The 12,674-nt window shown below is 38.9% G+C and overlaps 1 protein-coding gene across 8 annotated transcripts in view; it reads right to left on the reverse strand.

The window, feature by feature from the left end:
- PDGFA (platelet derived growth factor subunit A) overlaps nucleotides 1–12,674 on the reverse strand; it is an 87,704-nt gene that overhangs the window by 57,859 nt on the left and 17,171 nt on the right. For 4 of the 8 annotated variants that reach the window (XR_011699170.1, XR_011699169.1, XM_071570795.1 and 1 more), the window contains exons 5-6: nucleotides 11,227–11,353; nucleotides 3,219–3,392 (exon numbers count right to left, since the gene is read on the reverse strand). Coding sequence is in view for 4 of the 8 variants with exons in the window: in XM_071570795.1 (XP_071426896.1) it covers nucleotides 3,259–3,392; nucleotides 11,227–11,353 (261 nt within the window). In the remaining 4 variants the exon portion in view is untranslated. Of the gene's footprint in view, nucleotides 1–3,218; nucleotides 3,393–5,114; nucleotides 8,288–8,392; nucleotides 8,507–9,487; nucleotides 9,571–11,226; nucleotides 11,354–12,674 lie in introns of those variants that run through there. The other 4 variants (XR_011699171.1, XR_011699172.1, XM_071570796.1 and 1 more) reach the window with 4 other exon arrangements.

Here is a 12,674-nt window from a genome sequence, read left to right on the forward strand (position 1 = left end):
TTCTGGAGCATCTCTCCCTCCTTCTCTGGACCCCCACAGCTGACACAGCTGGGCAACAGACTCCAGCAGTAACGGAACACGGCCCATAGCAGAAAATCTGGCCTCTTGAGACTTCCCTGGTCTTCAGTGTAAACCAGCACCACCTTTATACAGAAAACACATGTAAAGCCAAAGCGCTAAGGTGAAGCATGGCTGGAGTGAGAGGAACTCCCCATCTGAAATGTCAGCCTGTTCCAGCAGTGTTCCAGTACTGTTCCAGCAGTGAATGGGGCACTTAAAAAGTCACTGCTGGGAAACACCTACACCAAAGAGCAAACCTAAGGTTTGAATGCTGCTATATAGGGATGGAAAGCATGGTCACATCACTGGGTTGAAATTAGCCTCTCTTCAGAACACAGCCATTCTGAAGGCAACAAACATTTCTGGAAGGTCACATGAAAATGAATTAAACTTGGACATCAAATCCCTTAAATTGCTGAAAAAATCACAGCTAGGGATGCCCAACATGTCTGGAGGGGCTCTTCATACTTTGCTGAGGTCTAAAAATTTGAGTTCATCCCCAAAGGGAGCTGAGGCCACTCAGCACTTCACCCACAGGCCCTCTGTGAACAGTCTTTTTTCTTGTGGTCAAACAGGGGCTATCTTGAATTTATGTCTTACTTCTCCCCTTGTGAGCAAACAAAACAATTTCTATGAGTAATTCTACCCGCTAATTGCCAAGGAAAAGTCTGGTAAGAAATGCTCTGCATTTTTGACAGGTCAGAGGCTTCCCTAAACAAAGTTGCTGTTTTATGTTTTCTACCAGAACATGTTCACATCCGGGGACCTCAGCGAATTCCAGTGTGGATGAGTCTCTGTGGGAAATTGCTTTTCTCCATTTTCTTGTTTAACTGCTCCAGGAAATGAGTCTATTTTTACAACGCTAAACAGCAAAATACGAAACCATTATCTGCTTTGTGGCAAGAGTTTCGGGTCAGTTCTCGGGTACCTGTCACCTCTACTGAAGTCAATGAAGTTGTATCTATTTATGCAAGTTGGTGATCTGACCAATTATGTAATGGTTGATCAGTTACTAGAACACAGAGCTACCACGAGCCCAAGGAGTGTCTCCTTTTCATGCGTCTCAAAGTTCATCCAAGCCCTGATGTATTGATAAGTGAAGTATTCCAGTATTATGGTCTGTAAAGATGATAATTAACTGCTGAGAGATTTAAGCATGAGCATTCTCTATGAATACCTACTCTGTCATTGAATGACCATTATAAGTACCTATCTTTTTTTTTATTCTTTTTTCAGCTGCCAAATAATCCAGGGTGGGATTTTCAGTAGTGTTTAAAATGCTTTTCTTCTATTTATTTGTGATGGCTTTCCAGAATCAGGAAGTTTTCAAAATCCCCAGGGGATTTCAAGCACTATGGACTCAACTGCATCTCTGGGTATTTCTGCTTTTTGCATACCTGGTCTTATCAGCTACTCTCAAAGATGGACAGTAAAACCAGTTGCCTTCATTTTGCAAGATCAAAAACAGTACATAGAGGCCAAAACACCAAGTTTGATCTGAAGCTGAATGTGTAACACTTGTTACAAACTTGGCTCCCCATTCCCTGGTTTGAGGGACTACTCCAGCCTTCATGTGTGAATTTCTTTTCCTTTGAGGCACACACAGGTGAGCCTTTTTTTGCATATTTTTATCTAAGTTCCTGGAAGACAACTGGCCTGCATAAGTACTAGCCCAAATTTTGAGTTACTCAAAATTCAAACCAAGTCAGATTTGATGGCCTGTTAATGAGTCGAATATAATAGTGATTGGATTCCCCTCCAGAGGAAGGAGATAAGACTGGAAAAATGTGTCACTGAAACCTTCAGTGACAGAAATTCTATCATGAGTGTGTTCCCAAAATTTCATCTATTGGTTATGAACAAGACCATGAGTCAGCACTTCCTTACTTCCAGGCTGGGAACTAGGTATCCGTGACTTTACACCTAATTGGAAAGCTGACCCAACGTCACTGGAGACTACCATACAGAAAACAAACTTAGAGACAGTATCTAAGGAAAACAGAACCTAACCTATGACTTGTTCTTCGATTTACAACTGTGATTGCAGGCCCCACCTCACAGTCATATGCCATGATCATAGGAGCACTTTAGCAAGGACCAGCCATAACTTTTTACATATTGTAGTGATTCTGAGCTACTTCAGCATATACTTTAGCCTGATGCAGCAAGTAAATAGAATGACTAAAGGGAGACGTGACATTCCCCAGCTGAAAAAAAGAGTGGTTGAGCTTTTCATCTTTATTCTACTTTCTAATCAATTTTTCCCCCTAAGCTGATAGTTGCCAGATTTCACATGAAATTTGCTCTCATTAATTTTTCCCATCTCAAATTTGTCTGTTATCAGTACAACTCTGAGTTTTCAAATTATATTTTCTGAAGTACCCAAACAGATCTTAAATGAGCTCCCTGGCATTAGTGACTGCAGTCCTAAATCCACCCATGCCAAGAAAGTACTGTCCCTGAAAAGAACAAGTGTTTAGTTCAAAAATGGCAGTATCCATGGGAGCAGAAGAGAGTGGAATTCTTCCAACTGTCTTCCTAGTTGTATATACCAGTCGTGCCATTTCATCTTTAGGGTTGCTTACAACATACTTCAACCCTCTATGAGCATGAAGACCCCCATCCTACAACTGGGATGCTGTGCCAGGAAGGCACATCCTACTTAAAAAATTAAGAAAGCATCAACTCTGCTCCATTTGCCTGAGGTCACCAGGATGTTTGTCCAAAGCTAGGAGACTGCTCAGGCACTGGTTTGAAGAAGAGCAAACATGGGCATCTCTTAGAGTGTTTTTCCACGTTAGAGCCTGGGAAAAAAAATCAGGATTGGGCCCATGATAAAAACAGTTCCCTGAGGAAATGTCACCCACACCATAAAAGGAAGGAATGACACTGAACTGAAGTAGAATGAAAATTGTCTACTGAATTTTTGTAAATTCCCATAAAATCTGAGTCATGCTCCATGTGCCTAATTTTCACTGTAGGTCACAAAAGCCTGACTCCTTTCAGAAGAAGGAAATTACTAGCTCATGGTAGGATAAAAGGCTGCTTAATTGCATGGGCAGAAAGATGGATTTTCATCAGTCACTACGTTCTCTGACAATACGGCAGTGGCTTTTGATCATGTATCCAACGTACAGTAATTAGGCAAAATGACTTACCCTCAATCTTTTCAGTATTTAGCTCTAAGGGTGCAAGGATTCATTCTTGGAAAGGGAAGATGGTCGTGTGATTTAGGGCACTGGATGAGCACTCAGATCTGAGTCCTATCCCTGGTTCTGCCACAGCCTTGCTGTATGACCTTGCACAGTCTTTTCTCCATGCCTCGGTCTCGCCTAAAATGGGATAACAATAGTTCTTTATTTCAGAGGAGATATGAATACAAACCAGTTCAAGGCTGTGCCACAGAGATGCTACAGCAAAGAGCAGCGCAGAAAAGCTCAGGGAATAATGCCTTGCTATCAAAATGTGGGAACACAGACAGCAATCAAATTGAATAATAAATACAAAATAAGGCTGATTTTTGAGGAATGCGGCACTGATAGGCTTTTCTCTGTTACCTGAAATTAAAGGAAATTTAGGTGGGATTCTTTTGAGTTTACCTGACTCTGAAATCTGTTAGCACCAAAAGCTGTGCATTAGAAACACCAAGAAAATTACTTAATTGAAAGCCTCCACATGGTGTCTGTTTTAAAGCAACCACAATTTCCAGCCCAAGAGAGGGTCAGATAACTATTGCCAGCAAGATTTTCAAAGTCATGGACCACGTCTACAAGCACGATTTCCTTCAATTTTCAGTAAAATATGAGCATGCAAATCCAAGCTAGTTTTGAAACTTTGAAATAAAATCTGAAACTTTCAAATTAAATCATAAATGGGGCCACTGATCTTTAACTAAACTGCCATATCTCTGGAATAGCTTCAATGCCACTGTTCTAGAGTCACACTGTTGCTGGAACTTGACAGAGCTTTAGCAAAGAGTCTTCAGTAACGGGTATTTTTCCAAATGCAAAGCTGAACCTTTTTCTCTCCACAAACATATGTCTATACAACAGCATTTCTCTTTCATGGTTGGGAGGTAAGTTTGGAACTGTAAGTTGAAACTGTAAGTTTGGGAGACAGGATCTAGGGGTTCACAGATAAAGCAGCTGATTTGGAGACAAAGAGATCAAAGGCTGTTCTGTCATGCAGGAGGAAAAAGATATGAAACACATCTTAGGAAGGGAAAATCATTTCTGAGAGACAAAAACAGAGGGATGGGAAAGTCAGGCAGAGAACAACTGAAAAACAGACCACAGACAGGCAACATGGACCTGAGGAGCACAGGCAAGAGAACCTCATAGCTGGAATGCTGAAGCCCATGAGAGGCAGAAGACCCACAGATGCTGTTCCAAGCAGATTAAACAGCCTAAGCCCAAAGACAAGTGCTGGGGCTGCCTAGGAACCTCCAAGGCTGGAGAGGAGCAACTGCGTGGAGTCACCATGCACTGCATAATAAAGCAAACGCCAGGCAGGACGGAGGACAGGAAAAAAGGACAGCAAACTGGCACGTAATCCTTGATTTCATTCAACAAAAGCAACTGAAAGGACTGGAAAGATGAAGCACAGAATTAAATGTACTGAATTGACTAGAGATCAGTGATCACGCACCATATTGTAACACTGACATTGGTTTTGCACAGTTCCCTCTGTTTCTATTTTCTGCTCAGACAAGACCTCAAAAAAAGATGCAATCAGACCAACAGCGGAAGTGGCTGCAGAATGTGAAACAGAAAAGTATTTTATCCCCAGATTGCTACCTACAATGTGGAAGGACAAAACCAACAGGGTGTTTAAGCATTGCATGGAAGTGCAACTTATGACAAGTATCATACTCAACTCCATTAAGCCCCTTATGAGCCTCCCACCCCACAAATAACAGAGCTATCAATCAGATACCTTGTGGCTCCAATTGCTGACACCCTTCCCTCTAACACTCCAAATGCAGCACATTACAAGTCCAGAAGGACTCCACCTCCAGAAGACAGCAGAAGAAGATATGACACGGCATTCACAAATGCACAGAGAACTGTTTAATTTACAGCCACAATGGTGAAACAAACCATTTCAGAGCTTGGACATTCAAAGTTAAGTCTGACACTCATTCTTATATTCACTTATTGTGCTTAAGTATTAGAGAACACAGGATTACATTAACCATACACGACAATCTGGGATCCCTGCGGGACCGAGGAGTGGAAGGGATGAGCAAGAATGAGGGACCAGCCCCTCAAGTGGTGTAAGGTGGTACAGCTCCACTGCAGGCAATGGAGTGATGGTGATTTACACCAGCTGAGGATATGGCCCTTGAAATGTCCAACTTAACTTTGAATTAACGTCTCCCATGTCACAACCTTTAATGTTCCTGTTCCTTCTGGTTTTATCTGCCACTTCAAAGGACTAATGCCAAGGCCTGCAACGTTGGAAAGGCTGGCAGGTAAGATCTCAGCTGGACTACAGGATGTGATGCTCATGTTGTGACACTACTCCTCGTAATTTAAAAACCATGGACTGGATCCCCATCTGATGTAAATTAGCTTAGGGGCAGCTGAAGTCAGAAACATTTGCTAATTTATAGTAGCTGAGAATATAGCCCTGAGATCGTTGTGTTTTCTGCCGCATGCCATATAAACACTGTGCTTGAGAACAAAGACTCGTGTGCGTTTCATTCCTCCTAACAAAATTTACTCGAGACTACAAGTCTCAAACAAGGACTACTGGAAAGGACTCCATTCAGTCTTCCTTCTCTCCTGGTTTGCTGAATTTGGCATAACACTTTTATTTGCTGGCACCAACAAAACACGTGCCTCTTGGTTTGCTTTGTTTTCAAGATTTACTACAAGGCCAGACTCCCTCGTGATGTAAATCAGCAGAGCTCCAGGATACTCCAGGAGTGGAGCTGGCCCACAGATCCGAACACAACCTTCTTATGCCAGTGCAACCACGGGACTCTCAGAGTTGCTTTTCAAATTATTCCACTTAAGTGACTTTGACAGCCTTTCATACCTGCACAGTGTCTGAGTGGGTCACATAATGCTTTTCATTTACATGATTTTAATGGATATATGTTTGGTTTTTTCATTAGATATCTTTTAGACAAAAAAGGAACGGAGCAACATTATTGGCATCCCACTGAAACATAAATATATAAATTACATTTTATACACTTTTTTAAACGCAGACACATACATTCATGTGCATAACATTGTGAACAGTACACTTAGTGGAAAACAAGCACAGACAATCTTAGTTAAATGTATTTCCAGTTTTGGTGCTCAACAAATACACTGGGAAAATGATCACAAAATAGAACGGTGACTAACTCTATCTCTGCATTAGCATCTGAAGCCAATAATGCCTGTTAGCTAACATTGCTTTGTTTGGTTGAAATTGGACATAGCTACAGGAACTGGAGGGGAATGTTTGAACTATATTTAGAGAAATGGAAAGGTTAAAAATCTTGCTCTCTTTTGTTGCTTTAAGTTTCTGCAGTTCATTCACATCTGAAGATATTTTTATTTGAGTGGAAACACTGTCTTCAAGACAAACTTTTTTGCTGTTCCAAACTAAGAAAACTCTTTCATCTCTTTGTAGATGTTTTGCAAATAAAAGAATCCAGTAGTTCATTTTACATATCCAATGTGATAATCCAAATCAAACAAAGGGTACGTAATCCAAACTACTGGGGTGGGGCAGTGATTTTGGCCAAGTGAGTAGCCATGTCATATCTGGCACAGCCCTAAATTTCCAAAGCAATACAGAAGGATTTAGCCATGTGGCTCCCACTGCAATCTGTGGGGAACTGAACATTTAATCCTTTGGCACTTTGGAAAAACAGGAGCTGGTGCCAGAGTATTTTATCTGCCCTGCTATAGTTAAAATAGATTTTGATGTTATTTGGGCTATTCTACTACAAAAATATGACCACAAAATGCTTTTTTTTTCTTTTTTCTTTTTTTTTTTTTTGGTTCAAGAAAACATAGCAGGCTTTCTCAGGTATATAAAACTGTTAATTTTTAGATAAAAATACAAACTTCACCTTTACAAAAACACATATTTCTGTTGAATACACATAAAGCATAACATCTTACCAAAAATAAAGAATTTTAGGTTTTGTTCAAATATTTGCAGCAAGGTAGTTCCCATGCCACGACATTATACAATGCAGATACAAGAATTTGTACATTTCACACAGCTCCAACATGTGAAATAAAAGTATCTGTATACTGATAAGAATGACAATTGCTAACACAATATCACTAATAGGCAACTGGCATAAGTCTTAAAGTTAAAAAAAAGATTTTTGCATGGATAGCCTATGATTTGTTTACGCACATCTCTTTTTTTTCTCTTTTTTTTCTTTTATGTAATGCTTTAAATTACGGGGGAGGTTGGGGAACATAAACCAAGAAACGTCTAGAAAATTATGCATAGGTATACCATTTTTATTTTAATACATCTCATTAGTTTGCATCCCACGAGGAGAAATACCATAATGTTTTGTGTTCTGCTTATTGTTATACCAGTCTTTTATATGTGTTATTGGCAAATGTAGTCCAAGAGATAATAAAAAGCTAGGCAAAGAGTAAAAAGAAAACTTAATAATCACTTTATGGTGTAAAAAAAAATCCACTTAAGGCTCCCCAGAAGGTTTTTTTGTATAGACTTTTAAAACACCACCAAGCAAGGATGTATTGTTCTATAGTGTTTGCGTGGCATTTGATCATTTCATACATTCCTGCTTTTTTTGTGCCTGAAGTCCACCAGTGTCCATCCATCTTCATCAAGAACGCAGGCACATTTCTTGACGTAAAGCACCGTTGACTGCTCTGACAGAAATTCACTATTCACTTAGATTTTTGTCATGTTTTTGAGTACTTTTGGTATCCTCCATTCATTCAACTGTCTTTTTTTTCTTTTCTGTTTTTCTTTCATTTTTTTCTTTTTTGGACAGGGAAGCTTCCTATTGTTTCACAGAGTGCTACAATACTTGCTTTGATGTCACATTAAACAAATGTACATTGTCTCTTTGTTCTCATTAAGTGTCCTTTTGAGTCAGTTTTTCACAAAGGAGAACAAATAAAGTATACAGTCAATAAGCACCATACATAGTAGGTTCAGGAATGTAACAAACCATGTACATCCATGTCCCAGAGAGAAGTTTTTTTTCTAGCTTATTTTCACCTTACATCTGTAGGAGAGAAAAAAGATACAATAACTCTATGATTAGAATCAAAGGTCCAGTCCTCGAAGTAGATGACTTTAAAAAAACTGTTCTGCATGAAGAGTCACTAACCTGGGACAAGAAGTTCTAAATGCTGTTTTGATTGAGTTTACATGCTCACTTTTAAAGTTGAATTTTAGAAAATCTTTGCTTCTATCACACTACTCCCAATAAATACCTGTTAATCTGAAACAGGATATCAAGTTTAGCATTCTTCAGAAATGATACATCAGTATAAATGAAAACTGCCACTGGGAGTTTATGTGCAAAAACAGGGGCTAGAAATTAAATTCACCATCATCGAGGCGTTAGGCAAATACACTGCAAAATCCAAATCATCCCCACTCCAAATACTAGAATCAGTTGTAAGTGCTGCAGTTTACATACTTTCAAGTCATTTAGAAATGGAAATTCCATATTTAATTTGGAATGTGTATCGCCATCATCATACATTGCTAATATATTGGCCAAAGGATTTCAGTCATTTTTGCACTGAGAGGGTGTTAGTTTTTCACTACACTGAAAACCTCATGAATTTTGATGATTGACTGTCATCATCCTACTGAGACTGAATAGAGGAAAAAAAATCTTAATTTTCTGGTGTAAATAACACAGGGCCCTGCAACACAAAAAGTGGTATTTCTAAGCATCTTCCTTGCCAGGAAGGTAGATGATCAGGTGCAGGAACAATCAATCCCAGTTCATGCCACAACCTGGGTTTGATGGTCACACACAAAACAGTATTTGCTATATGTACACTCAATGTTTCACAGCCAAGGACTGGGAACACAACTCTTTGTAACCTGGTAATTCATTCATGCATTATTATGTGCTGCTTTGACCTCAGAAATCAATAATAATGAAACACAAGCAGAGGCAATGGAACTTGAGATTTCAGAAGCTGAAGTATTAGCACCCTCCAATAAAAAAAAGAAATGGAAAAGGCAAGAAAAGGAGTAGCTCAAGAATGTAAGATGCTGATGGTGATGTGGAGCTTAAAGGGAAAATACCAGCAGGTAGAATTATCAAAGGCAATCAAATCTAATCTCTTTGCAGCCTTGAGGTAGCAAGTGTCAAGATTTTGAACAGTGATTAAGTTGAAGTGATGGTATTTGATTAAGTTTTCCAGTACTTGTGCTATTAGGGTGTTCAGCATATAGGTCCTACCTGAATATCAAATAGTTCCAGTAGGTTTTATGTTGGTTTTAACTTTTTTCGTTTCCGTTTTTTACCTGATTCCCTAGGCCTTCCTGTTAACATAAGGGCAGGGCTGGTAAAAAGCCCTAAGGTAACGCATTTTGTTGAACACTGAAGTAATAAATACTCAAACCGTTTACATTTCAAAGAAATCTCATTATCCTTTGCATTAAAGTAATAACTTTATAACATCTGATTTGACATTCTGTTTACAAAGTAATTATACAAAAGTAAAGAAATAATAAACGAAGTTGGCATTGCATACGTCATTCCCAAGATCCAGCTACAATTACTGTTACCATGCAGTACTCAACATTTGCTTTCAGCTCTGGAGTTAGGCTATTTTCAGCTCCCCATGCACTTGCTGGTGCAAATCTTGTTCCTATCAGTAATTAAATCCTAGAAATCTGTATTTTCCCATGACAATTCTACCCCTTTTTTTACACATATCAGAAAAAAAATCATCTTAAAATCGTAAGTGCTTGGTCTTTGGCAATTAAAGACAATTTGGAAAACTGAAACTGATCAAATGAAACTTGAAACTTTTTTCCCAAACAGAAGACATAGAAAATACATCAAACCATAGACACATTAAAAATAGCCACTTTAAATGTACTTGTCTACTCATAACTCCACCTAGTTTCAACTAAACACTCAGCTCAGATTATAAACTGATGTCCAATAAAATCACAGCAGAGGTCTAACTTTGCCCTAATACAAATTCTAATTCTTCTGCTCTGTACATAGCAACTGAAATTTACATTTGCTTGGACCAGGTTTATGTCTCCATGCTGGATGGAGACAGTACAGAAAGCCCTTTCTTACCCAGCCACCGACAAAATCCATCACCTTTGGGCAGCTTTCCTCCTATATTTATCTACTCTTCACTGACTCGGTTTTGGGCTGGGTCTACTGCACTCTTAAATTTCCTGTAGAGGTGCAAAACAAACTTCTGAGTCTGGCCTGGACCAGTATCAGAAGAAAGGGAGATGTCCTTTCCACTGTAGTAGGGTTCCATAATACATGTGTCAAGATGTGCATGGATTCCACCCTAGTAAGAAGATCTGAGCTAAGATTTTAGATGATGATTTTAGATTAATTTAGAAAGATTTTATGACAGCCAGATTAAAGTGTTTTCCCCATAAATCTTTCCCCATTGTAATTTGTTGTAAATGTTGTCTTGATAAAGCAAATTTAGGTTTAATGTGACAATGGAAAAATCCTTGACTATATGTACGTAAGAAAACTACAGGAATGGGCAATGTTGTTCAAAACTTAACTCCTTACACCGCAATACTGAATTTATTCCGAAATGCTTTACATTAATTTCATCAATATTTTCCCCAAGGTCAAGTAAACATCAGACTTAGTCCTATCTCCACCAGGTCTAAAGAAATTAGGAAACAGAGTTCACCAATAAGCTGCAACATGAGAACCTTTAACTTAGTGAAGCAAGACCTGAATACTACTGGGAATTCACATTTATTTAAAGGCTAACCTAATGAGAACTGATACATTTTGAACTTGAGATCCAAACTCCTTATACAGCACAAACTGTCCCTAATTTTCCATCCTCAACACACAGAGAAGTAGCTGGGAGCTTCTCTACTGAGTTCACTGGAAGCAACATTTGCTTTGCATTCTTTACTAATATAAAAATAAAGCCCATATGAAATCCGCATTAAAGCAAAAATAAAAGGAAAACATACCAGTTTCTTCTTCTCTATAATCTGAATTAGTATTTGATGATGTACAGGTGCATTCCATATGCTCTTCTAATCTCACCAGAACTTCTTTTAATTTTGGCTTTTTTCTAACATATTCCACTTTTGCCACCTATAAAATACGATGAGGTATGTACTGAGACATATTAACATGGTTATAGTTCAGAACTGAAGACAGATAACTATATACCTCTAATTTTAATGTAGCCAAACCCATACAAAATGTTAGCATGCTCATCATCTTTTATCTTAATTGTGCATCATGTAACTATTTATTGCACAGACTACTTGTTTATTCAAGTTCAGCAGTTTGAAACCATTTTCTTTCCCCCCCAAGAGATAAAACAGCTTCCCATTCATTTCAGTTTGAAGTTTTAAGCAACTCAGTTTTCACACATATCACAATAAACTTCTATATGAATTCAAATCAGTGGTTGTTCTTGCAAACTGCCACTTTTAGCACAATCTTCTGTACATGTCAAAGGCTGACAGTGAAGACATTAGATTGGTTTGTAGTACGTATTATTATTTACAAATTGGTATCTCCAGAGCCCTCTGAATGTAAAGTGCTCAGGTCTACAAAAAACAGGACCTGAACATCACCTTAGGAAGTGGCAATCATTCCTACTCACATCCTGCAATAACGCAGGACTTATTCACAAGAACTCCCATTAATAGCTTTTATAAGGAAACTTCTGCTGCAAAGTGACTGTCCCAGCAAACAAGACCACATATCACACAGATGCATAAAGAAGAGAGATGAGAGAGCAGAAAGACAGGAGAGGCCGGATGTCTTTACAAAAGTTACATGACAAAGCCATAAAGGCTGGTCCAGCCAAAAGCTCCTGTTACTACCAAATAAAGCATCCACAATTAACACTACAATTCTCCCAGTCACGGTTTACTTGTGTGTGTTGACGGGGATTTAATGCTCCAAATCAATCTTCACACTATGAATATCATTCCCTTGCCCTTCCAAAATTGGAACAACAGTGTCACAAAATGAGAGTGGTGGCTGGAAAAACCCATCACATTCCCAGCTCCCAGAAACATTTTTCTGGCTCTGTGGACATAACTATCGAGAACCTCTGAATGACAGTAACAGAAGCTAAAGCACAATCCTGGCCTTCTTAAAGCCAATGGAGATCTGCCTTTTCCTTCATGAAGCAAGGAATTCAGACCCACGTTCTAGTCACCGCCCCTTGTGTCAACAGGATCTGGAGATGATTTTCATTCACCCAGCAAATGAAAGTTACAGAGACAGATGGAATAACAGAAGTATCCACATTAAAAGGGACCTTCCAAACCTGTCAGATCTCCACATAAACAGATTAGGAGCTAGCCATGACATACAGGAACACTTCAGCTGAAAGACTAACTGTGGGTCGAAGCAGTATGTTTCAAAATCTCCTATCCGAACCCAACTCTATCAA

Source organism: Pithys albifrons, chromosome 16 (genome assembly GCF_047495875.1).
Source record: "Pithys albifrons albifrons isolate INPA30051 chromosome 16, PitAlb_v1, whole genome shotgun sequence".
NCBI classification, from domain to species: domain Eukaryota; kingdom Metazoa; phylum Chordata; class Aves; order Passeriformes; family Thamnophilidae; genus Pithys; species Pithys albifrons.